Source organism: Eutrigla gurnardus, assembly GCF_963514095.1.
Source record: "Eutrigla gurnardus genome assembly, chromosome: 9".
In the NCBI taxonomy this organism is placed as follows: Eukaryota; Metazoa; Chordata; class Actinopteri; order Perciformes; family Triglidae; genus Eutrigla; species Eutrigla gurnardus.
Genome location: NC_139923.1, coordinates 28,012,128 through 28,029,514, shown reverse-complemented (window position 1 = coordinate 28,029,514; position 17,387 = coordinate 28,012,128). Strand labels below are relative to the sequence as shown.

The 17,387-nt window shown below is 44.4% G+C and overlaps 1 protein-coding gene across 1 annotated transcript; it reads left to right on the top strand.

The window, feature by feature from the left end:
- The first annotated feature begins 21 nt into the window (after window positions 1-21).
- Window positions 22-15,719, top strand: mbtps1 (membrane-bound transcription factor peptidase, site 1). The gene is made up of 23 exons (XM_084017771.1): window positions 22-162; window positions 4,168-4,729; window positions 5,232-5,495; window positions 6,869-7,075; window positions 7,439-7,549; window positions 8,306-8,415; window positions 8,626-8,742; window positions 9,048-9,115; window positions 9,238-9,340; window positions 9,644-9,795; window positions 10,675-10,836; window positions 11,358-11,502; window positions 11,654-11,842; window positions 12,362-12,534; window positions 12,611-12,726; window positions 12,810-12,966; window positions 13,201-13,325; window positions 13,408-13,485; window positions 13,601-13,741; window positions 13,859-13,990; window positions 14,072-14,198; window positions 14,281-14,411; window positions 14,873-15,719. The coding sequence occupies exons 2-23, from the start codon at window positions 4,498-4,500 to the stop codon at window positions 15,103-15,105; spliced, it is 3,273 nt and encodes a 1,090-aa protein (XP_083873897.1). The 5' UTR covers window positions 22-162; window positions 4,168-4,497; the 3' UTR covers window positions 15,106-15,719.
- The last annotated feature ends 1,668 nt before the right edge of the window (window positions 15,720-17,387 follow it).

The window sequence follows — 17,387 nt, the reverse complement described above, 5'->3', positions numbered from 1 at the left end:
CAACCCGTCATAACTAGACGTCAGTGGTCTGCGGCGGCTGTAGCAGCGTTTAGCTTTTGTCCGGCGGACAACAAACTACACAGCGAGTAGCTAACACGCCTGCTAATACGCGGACAGCGAAATATATATAAATACGGGAAAACGGTGACGTCGTTCAGCTCGGTGAGTACAAACAACGCGCAAACCGCCAGCAGCTACTATTGAAAAAATATGACTAAGCTAGCTGTGCTAGCTAGCTACCGCTGTGCATGTGAGACTGTTGGATCTAAAAAAAACTAAACAACAAAACTATTAGCATGATAGTTTACCTTACAAAAACGTATATCCGATGGTTACGATGTAGGTCTCGCGACCTACACGCGCGTGCGTCCACGTCACGTTATTTAACGTTAGGTGATGATGAGCGATGCGCCAGGCTGCTCCAGCGTGTCTGTTTGCTTTGTTTACGCCGGGAATAGTCGACACTTTGGGGGTTTTAGCTACCTAATTAGCTAACGTGGCTTCCGATTGCGTCTTTTTATTTTATGTAATTTCATTCTATCGCGCTGAAAAGCAGTGAATCTCGTCTATATGGCCTGACATGTTTAAATCATGTCTGATTCAGCAGCTTCTGATGTTTAAACGTGTATTTTGGAGAGAGAGAGAGAAGTGAGTGAGTGCGTGCGTGCGTGGGAAGTTAGCCAGGTGTTTTTTCCTGCAACCCAAATACCCTTTATGGTTGAGTGTACACATAAATACACATCCATATGGGACGATATACGATAATATCACGTCATGTTTATCACGATATTATTACGATAATGTGCTTAAAACTACTAAAATTATACAAAAACATACTGGAATCACAACAACTGTTTTGAGTGCCAAAGATAACACAAACAATCCAATAATATTTTACCATTTTTGACGGAATATATATATAAAAAATAATATATATCGTGATTATCCCATCCAAAATAAGTGTGCCGCAAAACTCTTTAAAAAGTGGTACTTATCTAAACTTATATCTTATCTTATGTAAACTGGAAAGCCTTTATTTATATTTATATTGCGTCACAGATAAGACTCATCATCTTTTTAGTGATCTTCCTAACAAATCATAGTAAATAAAATGATCATAAACCTGTATTTTTTAAAATCAGGCTCTAATTTTTACTACCGCGATCAGGAGTTAGATTGTTTTTTTTTTGTAGTTATTTGTGACGAGGGATCGGACAATGTTTTTTTATTGCGCATCGGGATAAACCCACCCCCCACCCCCACACATTTCATTATGGGGTTGTAAGTGACTTGAAAATGCCGTCTAGCTCATTATTATAGTAGACACGTGGAAAAAGAGCTCGATTTGAAATACTTTTTAAAATGAATGTATCCTTTTGTAATGTATGATTATCCCGATAACGGAAATTAACCATGATAAACATCGTTCTCTCGATCCCCTTGCTCCACCTGAGTGATTAAGATAAAACCTGCAGATACAGAGCTACACAAGAGATAGTGTAGACGATGTAATTAAAAGCCCCTGCTTTGAAGGAGGGTTCAATCACCAGGTCTGGCCCCGGGGGCAGGATCCCCACCCGGGTGAGACCACAATGCAGCTAACAACTGGTGCTGTAAAAAAAAAAAAAAAAGCAACGGTCGGGCTGTAAAACACAGGCTGGGATTATCTGTGTAAACATTACACCGAGCCACAAAAGTGGGCATCAAACCTCCGGGCAAATATAGATGAGTAGCTATAAAAGGAGAGGACCCCCGCCACAATCAGGAGAAAGAGGAGGACTGAACCCACAGGGAGGGAAGCAGATCCAGATCTTCAGATGTAATTATAACGTTGCCCGGCTTTGTCAGGAACCAAAACTCCTCCGCCACCGAGGCAGGAACACGCTTGGAAACATACAACAAAGACGTGTATGAATCTGTCCAAGGCGACCATATGGAGTTTTTATCGAGGATTGAGATTTGGATTAAATTCTTAGTCTCAGTGCAAAACTCCACTCTTGAAAAGCAGCAATAAAGTAAAATAAATACAGATAAAATAACTTTACAATTACAGCATACATTGTAAAGAATAAGAACGAGTGCAACAATGTAAACGGGTGTGAAATGTAAACAATGTAGAATTGTATTTATTGTTAAAGTCATAGTAGAGAAGTGAAATATGGAGCCTGATTTATAATAATAATAATAAAAAAAGCGGGATACAGAATACTTTAACAAAACATTTGTGAGAAAGGCAAATGTTGTTGTTGTTTTTTGTTACCAAGGCAAGAAAACAAAAAAAATAAGCTGCATAAAACTTTAGGGTTGCCTAGACAACGCTAGATTTAGATTTTTGTCTCATTTGTTTTCATGTTTCTCCACAGAGGAGACAACAACAGGAGAACCAGACGACTTTGATTATTATACTCAATAGTTGAATCGTTAACATCAGGTTTAGATATCATCACCACACGATTACATCACCGGTCAGAATCCTGTTTCCGCCTGCTTGGATAAAAACAGGCTGAAGTACTTTAACAAGTACTGATACGACTTACTGAATAATATCATTCTAACATGGTTTATTAAATGAATTGTTTTCCTGACACAAACAGAGCTTTGCTTCAAGAATATTAATAATAATAACCGTGCTCTCATTTAAACAGTTAAAGGAGATTAGTGTTTTGAGTGAAATGTTATACAGATGTGTGTGAGCAAAGTGATAATGTTGTTTTGAAAAGGTTAACCACCAACAAATCGGGATTGAAGCAGAACGTTTCATTAGATTAAAATATGTTTTGTATTGTGTAAATTATGACTTTCTATCTTTAGTCAATGCATTTTTGAGTTTTGGATTGAGAACATTCACTGCACTGAATGTTGGTGTGTTTTTAAACGGTAAATAAATAATACAGAACAATCTTATCCGTGATGCATTCATGGAGAGAAAAGATAAACAGACACACAACAGCGACCGAGCCGTAACTTTTCATGTCAATTATCGTGACATTGAATTTCCATTCGGGCAGATATGCTCTAAGGTCTCTAATCCATTATAAACATTTAAAAAAAAAAAGGTTAAATAGTGAAAATGTTCTGTTTATTTCATCCCTTAGTGGTTGGTGGTGGTTGTTGTTGGCTGTATAACTCTGATCCATGTCATTCATGCAGAGAGATAAGGTTTGTTATCAGTATCCGGTATCAGGGTTGTTTCTCAATGAGGAAGGAGTGATTAATACCACTTTCACACACACACACACACACACACACACACACACACACACACACACACACACACACACACACACACACACACACACGCACACACACACACACACACACACCTTCCCTTTGGCATCGCAGCAGAGGAAACTCCTCTGGGCTTAGAAATGTCTCTATAATGATATTGCAACTAGGGGACATCTGCAATATTTTTTTATTTAATTGCAATAAACTGATAAAAGCAGTGCTGAAGTCACAACATAATGATGCTGATTTGTAAAAAGTCTGAATTCATGGTTTGTCAGGTCTGTCTGCAAGACGACAAGCAAACGACTTTAAAATGCTTGTTTTCTGAATGGAGTCTGGCTCCATCGATGCTAGGCTACGCTAACATTGTAGCGGCTTCCTTTAGGCATGAATTAGGCAGCAACATTATTACCAACCATCAACAGTCTCTGGTTGATACACATAGTTTATCCTGGTCGCCGTAGAAACTCCAAATCTTCGACCAATCATCGCTGGTCGTCGTGTGTGATGTCATCCCAAATATTCCTCGCCAGGTTTTCTTTTTTCACTCTGCTGTAATAGTTTTTGTGTAAAATCAAATATCAGATGACTAATGGCTGTTATCATATTCCCATTATTCTATTCTATTGATTCGTGGGGGGGCTGGCCTTTTAAAACAACATTCCTCCGTCACTAATCTGAATCTTGGAGTTCAGCCATCAGATGTAAACAGGTTTTTGCTTCCACGGCTGTGAATCTAATGGAGAATTGATTCTGAGAGCTGAGAGTATGATTTTTATTTAATTAAATTTATTTTTGGCAGGGTTGCAAAATCAATTCGGCATTAATCTGAAGTGATAGGAATTCAATTAATAGTTAATTTAGTTAGTTTGTGCTTCTGCTAAAATGTCAACAAAACTCACAACTAGCTGTTTTGATTTTCTCCTTTTTTCCTTCTAGACGAAAACAGGAAGAACCTCAGTGGAAGTCTGAAGCACTTTCCTCCCATCGCGGCTTCCCCTGCTCCTCCTCCTCCTCCTCCCATCACCGCCCCTCTGCTCCTGCTGCCCCCCCTCCAGTTTCCAGTTCTCAACATGGCGCCCATGCTCCTACTCTGGCTGCACCACTGACCTCCACCCTGGACTTCCACCATGGAGAGGAAACGCAGAAAGAAATTAATCTAGCTGCTCAGGCCGTTTGCAGTATGGACTCAGCTTTGGAGCTCTGGACTTGAAAAATGCTCCGTCCCTGACCCCCTGACCCTTGACCCCCCCAGACCACATCAAACTGATGGTTTACGCTACTTCACGACTCAAAATGCTGCTGCTTCCTGTTTGGGTATCCATGGTTTTGGGAGTTCTGATGGGCTTCCTGCCGGTGGCGGGGATGGAGCCAATGGGAGGAGGGGCCAAACCGGGATTCGACCACGCCCCCAACACAGAGCCCCTCCCTCCGCCGTCGGGCTCCAACTGCTCCGAGTTAACGCTCAAACTGGAGTTCTCGTCCAAGGTGGTGGAACACGGTGAGAAGAAGTCGTTTATTCACAATACAACAGTTATGAAAGTGGTTTAATGAATTATGTAAAAAATTAAATGAAGTGCAATATTCTGACCTAGAGAAATGCCTCGGCTAAAGCCTGAACAAATAAAAAAATATATATACTGAAGCACCATCTTGGTCAAAATAAATCAGTTATTCCTCAGAATCTTAATATTTGACTATTTTCTTAAATTGTACACACATTGCTACATTCCTTTTTGATTAATTGTCTCCACTATTCTTGCTATGATTAATTGTCCCCTCTTAACTGTTAATTAATTAATACATTTTTCACATTTGCTAATTGACTGTTTATCAGACCAGAAAGGAGCCAAGCTCGGACTGGGTGCCGATACCTCAACAATTCTTTTTAATTAATATAATGAGTAGACCAACTACGTTCCTATAAATTACTGCAGCTCATTTCTTTTATAAGCACATCTCCTGTGCGTTCTTTTAAAAAACATCCTCCTCTCCCCCTCCAGAGTACATCATAGCGTTTACGGGCTACTTCTCGGCCAAAGCTCGCAGCCTGTACATCAGCAGCGCCCTGAGGAGCGCCGGCGCCGGCTCGCTGGAGTGGCACATCGTCCCCAGGGAAAACCCCGCCTCCAACTTCCCCAGCGACTTCGAGCTGGTCCACATCCGCCAGGCGTCGCCCAGCAGCCTGCTGACCCTGGAGGAGCACCCGTACATCAAGAGGGTGACGCCGCAACGCCAAGTGTTCCGCAAGCTCAAATACATTCCCTGTGAGTCCGAAGGTTTCTAGAAAGTAGCACATTTGTGGGATTATATAGTGGCAAATTTGCGAGTTTTTATTACGATGCTAACAACCGGCATTTATGCTAGCTAACTTCCCATGTATGTACGTTCATTTATTTTTCAAATTAATACATCACAACGCCTTGTAATTGGTCCTTAGGGTGATGATGCAGTTGATGGTTATTGTTGGTTTTATTTATTTGAGGCCAAATTTGCCACTTTATTACCTTTATTTTAAATGTTTATTATTTTTATTTTTTGCCCACCTTTTTCCCTCCTACACTGGCCTCATACATCTTCGTAGAAACCCAAGAAGTCTGAAAAGACACAGAAAGCGGTTTGTCTGCTGTTCCCTGAATGTCTCGTTGTTTGAGGCGGAGGAAACATTTCTGTGTTTGTGGGGCAGAAGAAGAAGGATTGTGTGTCTGAACGCGACGTGTCGGTGTTGATGCCGGCCGGGTGTGTGTGTTGCTGGGTGTGTGTGTGTGTGTTGCTGGGTGTGTGTGTGTCGGGGGATCGGAGGAAGCACAGAGAACGTCTCTGTTTGCTCACCCGAGAAGGAAGTAGGTGAGTCAGTGTTGTGGGAGGTGGGGGGATCCTCTGTGCCTGGCACTGGATGAAAGACTTCAGTGTTGCCCTCCCCAGCTTGTGTTTACATATCCAGTATCAGTATGGAGGCCGTGTGTCGCACACAAAACCCGCTTGTGTCCCGGGTCGCTTGACAAAGAGCGATGAAGAAGTTCCAAGTGTATTTAAATCTCCTTCCTGGGAAACCAAAGGGTCGGTTTATTACCTGGAGTGTGTAAATTAATTCTGAATGCATGAGTGCACGTCAGAAATGAGCTGCAGCTTTACTATCCGTGCAGGGAATTAAGTAAATACGTTACTGTAGTTGTGGAGCAGATTAAAGGCAGAACAATCCCTGCAGGGCTCTGCTGCTGTTCGCTAACGACCTTCTGATCATGTGACACCGTGATGAGATCGGCTCGAATGAGGCCGGAAGATGGTCGGAGGGCGAGAGACGGAGGGAGGGGAGAGAGAGTACGAGGGCGTGATTAGGTTGCAGGAGATTATGCAGTTATGTTGCATGTAATTATTAGCTGCAGCCGTTAATGGATGATGAGATAAGCATCATTGGAAGTAGATTTGATTTGATTTTTATTGTCCTCGAATATTAAACACGACATGAAACACATCATACAAATATGAAAAAGACAATAAAATTAAATCTTTTAAGTTGGAGGAGGGACAGCAGGAAGTGGAGCTTATTGTCCTGCCCCTTAATTACATTATCATGTATAATTAACAATATCATATATATACAGCTCATATATATTATTATTTACTTTTTCCTCCGCAGCGCCGGAACCGGCGGCGCCATGCAACACCACCCGCGGGTCTCAGTCGTGGCAGTCGTCCCGCCCCTTCCGACGGACCAGCCTATCGCTGGGCACGGGTTTCTGGCACGCCACGGGTCGCCACTCCAGCCGGCGTCTGCTGAGGGCGATCCCTCGCCACGTCGCCCAGATCCTGCAGGCGGACGTGCTCTGGCAGATGGGACACACCGGTGAGACCGAGGAGCCGGTTTGATTCTCTGATGATGGGGGGGGGGGGGGGCAACACCTGGCTCAAAATCTGATCTGTCTGTGTGTGTGTGTGTGTGTGTGTGTGTGTGTGTGTGTCTGTGTGTGTGTGTGTGTGTGTCTGTGTGTGTGTGTGTGTCTGTGTGTGTGTGTGTGTGTGTGTGTCTGTGTGTGTGTGTGTGTGTGTGTGTCTGTGTGTGTGTCTGTGTGTGTCTGTGTGTGTGTGTGTGTGTGTGTCTGTGTGTGTCTGTGTGTGTGTGTGTGTCTGTGTGTCTGTGTGTGTCTGTGTGTGTGTGTGTGTGTGTCTGTGTGTGTGTGTGTGTGTGTGTGTGTGTGTGTGTGTGCAGGTTCGGGCGTGAAGGTGGCCGTGTTCGATACCGGTCTGAGCGAGAAGCATCCTCATTTTAAGAACGTAAAGGAACGAACCAACTGGACGAATGAGAAGACGCTGGATGACGGTGAGGAGGAAGAACACGAGGAAGACCTCCGTGTTTGATTGATGCTTGTTTTTACTAGAACCACGTTTAATAGGTTACTGCTGTTTAACGGGGCGTTGCACATAAAGTCAATGCAGAGAGGCACTTAGACACAAATTCACACACGTTTTTTATTCATGTGAGTTAATATATTTCAATATAGCATCATCATAATATATATTTTGTACATTTTTATTTTTGTACATATAAAATACATCAAAATCAAAAAGAATGAACCAAAAAAACATAAAAGGTGTGGCAGGAGGCTTAGACATGGGACCTCACCTCTTAAGAGACAAATAAAACAACTCAGCAAACTGAATTACACAAATTCAAAGCAAAATTAGTATAAACACATACACAACAACCTATACATGTATTCATACACCTACATATATGATAGAAAGAATGAAAATATCAGATAAACAGGTGTCAGATCTGTTAAACGAGGAGTTGAGGGGGAAATAAGAAAGTAAAATATGTATATTATTCATGCACAAGTTTGACCTCATTGATTAAATGTGAAGACTGTTTCCTTTTGAACATTTCTACAGACAAAGAGCTGTTTTACATATTTTTATACCTTTAGTTTTTAGGATATATTTGTTCTTTACTATAGTATTTTCTATTTGAGGTCACTGTGAAGGGAAACTATATAAACTGTGTGTGACAGTTAAAATCTTGAAATGATGGCGAAGAAGGTGGTTGGATGACGGTTTCCTGTTTCCTGTTCTCCAGGTCTGGGCCACGGCACCTTCGTGGCGGGCGTGATCGCCAGTATGAGGGAGTGTCAGGGCTTCGCCCCCGACTCGGAGCTGCACATCTTCAGAGTGTTCACCAACAACCAGGTAGGAACAGCGAAACAAGCCTGGCTTCAGTCCTCCGGTTCCTGTACGCAGCAACAAAACCCCAAAGTTTAGTATTAAAAGAATATGAACGGATAGAAGAGAAGCTTAAAAAACAAAACATGTGCTTGAGAAGATGATAACGTGGGTCTTAAAAGGAATAGTTTGATCACATCACACAAAAGCGAGCCGATATAATTGTGTTTGGTACAGGTCTCGTACACTTCCTGGTTCCTGGACGCTTTCAACTACGCCATCCTGAAGAAGATCGACGTTCTGAACCTCAGCATCGGGGGGCCGGACTTCATGGACCACCCCTTTGTTGACAAGGTGAAGAGGGTTGTTTGTCTAATCATCCTTATAATTACCCAGCAGCCCTTTCTTCCTCCTAAGTTACACCCAGTTCACAAACCAGGTGTGCGTTCACGTCAGACAAAGACAGAATCTCATTCTGTTGCTACACGCCGGCGGCCTGAAGGCATGTGACCTGTTGACGGGTTCTTTTGTTTACATGTGAGGTGTGAAATGTGAAAGGAGCTCCAATCGAACAGCCCCAGGAAACAAAATCTGTGGAATATTTATTATGATGATGATTATTATTATCATTTCAACCACTTTTCTTCTGGGGTTGCCAGGTATGGGAGCTCACTGCCAACCGAGTGATCATGGTCTCTGCTATCGGCAACGACGGACCTCTCTATGGGTAAGCAAATCACTTTAATCCTAATATATGGTGATCTCCAACCATCTCACTCTAATTCTCCAACTGTGAAGTCTCAAATCCGTCTGTCTGCCTGTCTGTCTGTCTGTCTGTCTGTCTGCCAGCACCCTGAACAACCCGGCGGACCAGATGGACGTGATCGGGGTGGGAGGGATCGACTTTGAGGACAACATCGCCCGGTTCTCCTCCAGAGGGATGACCACCTGGGTGAGTCACTGTCGTTTAGACATCTTTAACTTTAACAGCTTTAGAAGCTAGTCAACAAGTGTGTGATCCTGATTTTTCATCCATATCCCATCAGACATTCTCATTTATTCTATTATCAGTCATTTTTTATTCTGATTCAGAACCATTTCTAACTCTCACACTCCAGATATTACACATAATTTTCTTCAAAACACAATAAAGATCTATCCTCCGTATTATCATTATGATGAAGCACTCGTGTTGATGTAGATTGAAGCTGTGGTTACTTTCCTGTCTCTATCTCATGCTGCCGTCTCGGTGCAGGAGCTGCCCGGCGGCTACGGCAGGGTGAAGCCCGACATCGTCACCTACGGTTCTGGTGTCCGCGGATCGGGCTTGAAGGAGGGCTGTCGCTCTCTGTCCGGCACCAGCGTGGCGTCTCCGGTGGTGGCCGGGGCCGTCACGCTCCTCGCCAGGTCAGAATCACAACCCCGACTCTGTTGTTAAGTGACCGGACTTCAGTGTTGTAGCATGTTGTGATGATTTGATTTCCTCTAGTCCCATCATCAAATTTCTTTATTTTTTTTGTCCAAAACCTTGATTTGTGACTAAATACCTGCAAAAGTAATGAAGTTACAAGTCGGGAGAGGAAGTTAATCATGGTGAGTTCTCATTTCTAGCATAGCCTCCCTCCGATCCAGCCAAACTCCATTCAGAAAACAAGCATTTTAAAAGTTATTCACTCATCATCTTACAGACAGACCTAACAAACCATGACTTTGACGAATCGTCATCATTATGTCGTTATTTCGGCATCCTTTTTATCCTACTATCGTAATTAAGTCACAACAAAATGTATTATTGTGGGTTCACACCTCTGTAGTAAACCAGCAGATGTGTGTGTTACTGAAACAGTGAATACAGCTCATTAAATTCACTGAGCTTTAATTACCTGATATATCTGGGACTTCACGACATTGTCAGTATCTACATGGAGGTAAGCCATCCTCTTCGGCATGTCTGGCGCGAGTGACCTGAATGAAGACAAATGATCCTAAATTCCCTTTTGTGTTTGGTGTGAGGAGTTTTAAAGAGAGACGGTCTAATGATCTCTTGTAATCCTCAACATGAGCCGTCCCCGAGGAGGGATGTGCGTCGCTGATTAATGTCGGCTATTATTCTCCGTCTGTCAATAAAGAAGCTCTTGTTTGCGCGGCCGTAACCGAGCTGATCTGGTGAGCTAGGTGACGCATACAGAAACACCAGCCCATCCCTCTTTCTGTGCTGCTCTGAATGAGAAAGCTGTGGAATCCGACACCAGCAGACTCACAAACGAATCCTCCTCTGTCCTCCAGCACCGTCCTCAACAGGGAGCTGGTGAACCCGGCCTCCATGAAGCAGGCCCTCATCGCCTCGGCCCGCCGGCTGCCCGGGGTCAACATGTTCGAGCAGGGTCACGGGAAGCTGGACCTGATCAGGGCCTACCAGATCCTCAACAGTTACAAACCTCAGGCCAGGTACATGAATGGATCCAACGATGACAAAACATTACAACACCGTGAAGCAGATCAGCCTCCTCTCTCCGGGGAGGATGAGCTCACGGCGGCAGAATCGGGCTGGTTCAACTGAAAGTATCCACCGCCGCCTGTGAAGCTAGCTTCCTTCTTGAAGGACAGCAGCTATAGCTCTGAATAAACAACTATCGAGGGGGAGGAAATTGCTTTTATCCAGTTTCAAGCCACATTTCTGACGGCGTCTGGCCGGCAACCACAAGGTGTGCAAAATGGTTGATTAAAATGATGGATTTTTCTTGAAGAAATGTAAGGGCAAAACTTAATCAAATATACAACATTTTTCATGCATTTTAATGCAGAAAAAGTTAACTTTAAAATCAACATAGTGTCATTCGTGTCAATCCAGGAGTAGAGACTGGGATAAATCATAAGTCTTTTATAACCTGCTGGTGTAGCGGTTTGATTCAGTGAAATTCCCAGTAATACATGATCTAATAATAATACTAAGTCCGTCCTCTTGCCAGTCTGTCTCCCAGCTACATCGACCTGACCGAGTGTCCCTACATGTGGCCTTACTGCTCTCAGCCCATCTACTACGGCGGGATGCCCACCATCGTCAACGTCACCATCCTCAACGGCATGGGGGTCACCGGCAGGATCCTGGACAAGGTGCAGAAACTCCACAATCTCTCTGTCGTTCAGTGCTCCTCTACAAAGCAACCACTTTCTGAAAGTTCTGTTAGAGGACAAGTGAAGGACGAGACCCGCTGGTGTCTGACCTGGTTCTGGTTAAAGATCGCTGTCTTCCTCTCCCGCTCAGCCCATCTGGCAGCCCTACCTCCCTCAGAACGGCGACCACATCGACGTGGCCGTCTCCTATTCGCCGGTGCTGTGGCCCTGGGCCGGCTACCTGGCCATCTCCATCTCCGTGGCCAAGAAGGCGGCGTCGTGGGAAGGGGTCGCCCAAGGTCACGTGATGGTCACGGTGGCGTCGCCCGCAGAGAATGACGTGAGTCACCGCCGCTCTTCTAAGCAGCTTAAAAGTTTCATCCTGATCTCACGAAAACAGATTATTTTTATTTAATTTAAAAGAAATTGCTCGACCTGGACCTGTAGGTGTAACCCAGACCCCTCAGTCCCAAAGACTGGGTCGGCCCCAAAGGAGATTTTATTTGGGTTGTCAGATATTTATTGAACATTTATATCTGCAGTACATATTTGAGCCACAAGACGGAGCAATAATGCTTTTATTGTTTTAGTTATTGAATCTATGAAACTCTAGCGTACTACTGACGAAAGGAATCTAAAATACTGAGAGCCTTTTACACATTTATTTGATCTATCTATACTTTACTAATGTGTTAGGGCTGGTTTAGCTGTTAGAGATAATAATAAGTGATGTGGAAATTGTCAGGAATGTTAATTTTTGTTTAGATAAGGCCTTTTGTGAATTGGTTTTGTCATTTTTAAATATGCTTGGTATCATGAAATACTGCCCTTCCATTTTCCTTCTTGCCCCCCTTCCCAGTCTGAGTCGGGTGGTGAGCTGACCTCCACCGTCAAACTGCCCATCAAGGTGAAGATCGTGCCGACCCCCCCGCGCAGCAAGAGGGTGCTGTGGGACCAGTACCACAACCTGCGTTACCCGCCGGGCTACTTCCCCCGAGACAACCTCCGCATGAAGAACGACCCGCTGGACTGGTGCGTCACCTTTACTCCACATCTGTGGGCTTTTTAAAAAAAAATACAATGTTGTTGACGTTACTGGTGTTTCCAGGAACGGGGACCACATCCACACGAACTTCAGGGACATGTACCAGCACCTGAGGAGCATGGGGTACTTTGTGGAGGTGCTCGGAGCCCCCATCACCTGCTTCGATGCCAGCCAGTACGGTAAGAGCACAGAGGCACTAGAAGCCACTTCACTGAGTGCTGTTGGCTGAGCAGAAGAAGCTGATGGGTTCAGTTCTCTGCAGGCACTCTGCTGATGGTGGACAGCGAGGAGGAGTATTTCCCCGAAGAGATCACCAAGCTGAGGAGAGACATCGACAACGGGCTGTCGCTCATCGTCTTCAGCGACTGGTACAACACCTCGGTCATGAGGAAGGTCAAGTTCTACGACGAAAACACCAGGTATTCATCATGGCATAGACGCTCGGGGGAAAGCGAGTTGTTTTTTGATTTTGATTTCTGTGAAATTTCTTTGCTTTCCTGCTGCTCTGTTTTCCTTATATCATTAAAATATCATTTAATTGAATTTATTGACCCTATTGTCACCGAGTCATCCAGCTACTTGAGTCTGTATCGGTGTTATATAAGTAGATTTATACATAGCTGTAGAGATGGATGTGTCCATATAACCTGCAGGCAGTGGTGGATGCCAGACACAGGGGGCGCCAACGTCCCGGCGCTGAACGACCTGATCTCCGTGTGGGGGATGGCGTTCAGCGACGGCCTCTACGAGGGAGACTTCACTTTGGCCGACCACGACAGTAAGACACAAACACCTTCATCCATTCCATCAGCGTTGTCATCAGCGTCCCGTTTGATTCCCGTCCTCCCGTTTCCTCTCAGTGTACTACGCTTCCGGCTGCAGCATCGCACGCTTCCCCGACGATGGCATCGTGATCGCCAAGAATCTGAAGGACCAAGGTAGCGAGCGGATCGCCTCAGTGTTGAACCCGGCTTAGCTTGAGGTGTGTTGTGTATCTCAGAGTGTGTGTGTGTGTGTGTGTGTGTGTGTGTGTGTGTGTGTGTGTGTTCACAGGGCTGGAGGTGTTAAAGCAGGAGACGGCCGTGGTGGAGGGCGTTCCCATCCTCGGACTATACCAAACGCCGTCCGACGGGGGAGGTCGCATCGCTCTGTACGGTGATTCTAACTGTATAGACGACAGCCACAGACAGAAAGGTAAGCCCACACACACACACTCTCTCTCACACACACACACACACACACACACACACTCACACACACACACTGACTATGTGGTGATATTAATATCGTTGTTGTGTTTTGACCTCTCAGACTGTTTCTGGCTGCTGGACGCTCTCCTCCAGTACACTTCCTACAGTATGACCCCTCCCAGCCTCAGCCACTCCCACAGCCGGGTAGCCCCGCCCACCGGCGCCGAGCGCCCACTGCCACAGAGGCTGGAAGGTGAGCATCAGACGTTTTGGTTATTTATTGTGTTTTTCTGGATTGTACCACTTTTCAAATGTATTCTTTCCATTCTTCCAGGCAACCATCTTTACCGCTACTCCAAAGTGCTGGAGGCTCACCTGGGAGACCCTAAGCCCCGCCCACTGCCAGCCTGCCCCCACCTGTCCTGGGCAAAGCCACAGCCGCTCAATGAGACGGCACCCAGGTAGGTCTGATGAAGCACACGGACATCAGACGTCTATCAGATGTTTCTGATGAAGTTTGACTCGTCAACGTTTCTCTCCCAGTAACCTGTGGAAGCACCAGAAGCTTCTCTCGGTGGATCTGGACAAGGTGGCTCTGCCCAACGTGAGGGCGTACCGACCCCAGGTCAGACCTCTGTCCCCGGGGGAGAGCGGAGCCTGGGACATCCCGGGAGGTGAGACACGCTTCACAGTTGGAGAGCTTCCTCATGTATACAGATAAACTTGTACAAAAGGTTATTAATATAACAGGAACTTGTTAAGTGCTGCTAGAATGATTCAGAAAGGGTGTCATTACACCGTTTGGCCAGCAGAGGGAAACTAAAAAATACCGAGGTGGATAATAAAATACACAAAAGGCAAGAAAAAAACAATATAATAAGCAGCTCAGAGGAAATCATAAAATATGTGTGTATATACAAGTAACAGTGTATAGTAAAGTAATACATTTCTCATAATAACCCAAAAGAACCAAACACACCTGGTTTGTCACATCATGTATATCATTTTATTACTCCATAATGTCGGCATCGGCCCCAAAAATCCAATATGGGTCTGGCTCTGCTTTTAATCGCTCAGAAAGGACTGCTTTGTGTAAGAATGAGGTCATGTGACCTGTGACCTTGCCCCCCCTCAGGGATAATGCCCGGCCGCTACAACCAGGAAGTGGGTCAGACCATCCCCGTGTTCGCCTTCCTGGGGGCGATGGTGGTCCTGTCCTTCTTCGTGGTCCAGCTCACGAAGGCCAAGAGCAAACCCAAGCGCAGGAAACCGCGCATCAAGCGGCCCACGTATCTCCAGCAGCAGACGACGGCGGCGGCGGCGGCGTCGACCACGATGATGACCACCGGGAAGAACCCCACGGTTTGACTCTGAGCCGGAGCGTTCACGCTGTTTTTAAAATGGACGACTTGTGTTGAGCAGCGTGGATTCACACAGAGTCTGAGGAACACTTTTACCCGTGAACGTGACTTCGGACGTTGTTTTTTTTGTGCCTCTCGGCGGCGGCGGTCCGCGGAGGGTTCGTGGACTAACGAGCGGCGTCGGACAGCGATGATGATGTCACGGCCCCTAAAGGTGCAGACGTGTCGTCTACGTTTCTCTCTCTTCTCTTTGACCAAGCTGTTTCTCTTCAAACCAACTTTTATATTTATTGAATTTGTTCACACCCTCATGAAAATCTATAAGTACAAGTCATGCACACACACACACACACACACACACTGTATGCACTTTAAGAAGAACGCCGTCTGCATACATGCGAATACAAACACACACAGCGCCGGATGATCCGAGTCCCCCGTCTCCTGTCTCTCCATCCGTTGTCATTGTTTTTTTATTTTTATTTTTTATATTTTATATGAATGAACTATGGCCAGGTGTTCTGTTGATAAACTCCTTCATGATCTCATGGTCAACAAAAGTAGCATTGACATGCTTGTTCAAAATATATCTTCATCAATTAAAAAGCATAATCAAAGTGATCGGCTTGTTTCTGGGTTTTTTATGTTTATATATTATTGTTATGTTGAGATAAACAAGTTCCACAATTAATAGTTTTATATTCATTCAGATAAAAGTTTTTCTTCCTTCAAAAAATGCTATTTTAACAAAGATAAATATATATATATAAATGTATACTTTGGACACTTTGCGGAGGTTTTGGCCCAAAATATTAATAATGAACTAATTAATGTTTTAAATATCTGTCTATGACTATTTTGCATTTAATAGCCTCGAGGCTGTCATTTTATAATAAATACATATTTTGATATTCATGCTTTGCGGCAGATATTGGAGCATTATTAGTGCAAATTTCAACAAAAGCCAAACAAACACACAAACACAATCAATAAATTGATCAATAACATCACTTCTTTGTTAACCTTCGTCATCAAATCGACGTGCTCATGTTTTGTTCTGCCTCAGGTATCTGAGAAATTAATCTTTTGCCGGATTAAACCGGATTATGATTCCCTGATATTCCTTGATCCGGTTCCATCGGTGCTAACCCTCCGCTGACCTCCGGTTTCTGTTGGGAAGTTTTCAGAACGCCTTCGTTGAGCAACAGCTTGTAATTATGCTGCTATTTTGATATTCTGTATTTATTCCACGTAATCCTCAGCTGCATCTAAAACAGACTGTAGACAGGAAGTGGACGTCGTCATGGTTCCTCGAATTGTGGGAGTTTTTTTAACCAGTAAAGGAGGTGACCCCTTCAGGTGTACTATATCTTCTGTCCTCTAGGGGCCACTGTTTTTCTTTTGTTCATAAATAAGCAGCCCGGCATTGTGCCTCTTTTTTTTTCCAATTACTTTCTCTTGTTCTCCTCCTGCAGATAAAGTACAAATCCATTTGTTATTCCAATACAGAGCGTGAAGTCAACACCTGAACATTGGGATGGTGAATCGTGAAGAGACTTTCTGTGGGTGCAGGTTGTGCTGGGAAGAAATCGAAGCGTAATCATTTATAAGATGGGATATTTGTTTTTCATTTTATTCAACATATATAAATATATAAATGGTGACAACAGGAAGAAATAAATGAAATGTATTATTTCATTCCTTTTAGGAAGAGCTGAATAATACAAACTTGTTTATGCTGTAAAAGTGGGGAAAGCAGGAATCGCTTGGTCAGCAATTATAGTTTTAAATCTGTATTTCTTTTGGCCATTTCTTATAGTGTGATGGAACCTTAATTTCCGTTCTGCAGGTTATTGGGATGCATTTCATTCCCTTAATTAGAGAATAGAGACTAATTCCATCTTTTATGTCTTTTTCCTGAGGAGTTGTTATTGAATCTCCTGTGTTTTTTATTTTTATTTCATTGGTTCTCGGCTGAATTCAGTGATGCAGGTTGATTTCATCAGAGGTGATGTGCGTCGGTGTGCTGGGGGGGTTTGAGCCTTGGCTCCTTTAATAAGCCCGGATCAGCCTGTGAATCTGTCACCCGTCCTCTTGGATGACGGCCCCACCGGAGAGCTAATCTCCCTCGGAGCCTTGGGAAACTGGGAAATGACCCCGGAGCCAGCTAGCTGTTGCTAACGAGATTTGGGAAAGCTGGTGGTGAGTGGAGGTCACATGCCCTCTTTCCCTCCGCGGTTCCCAGATGCCCGAGGACTTCCTGTCAGACCGGACAGCTAGTTGGAAGAG

Excerpts from the sequence above, each read along its gene's own strand:
- mbtps1 (XM_084017771.1), top strand. The coding sequence starts at position 4,498 with ATGGTTTACGCTACTTCACGACTCAAAATGCTGCTGCTTCCTGTTTGG. Across the intron at positions 9,116-9,237 it reads AACGACGGACCTCTCTATGG|CACCCTGAACAACCCGGCGG; the intron begins GTAAGCAAATCA and ends TCTGTCTGCCAG. Across the intron at positions 13,991-14,071 it reads ACTGCCACAGAGGCTGGAAG|GCAACCATCTTTACCGCTAC; the intron begins GTGAGCATCAGA and ends CCATTCTTCCAG.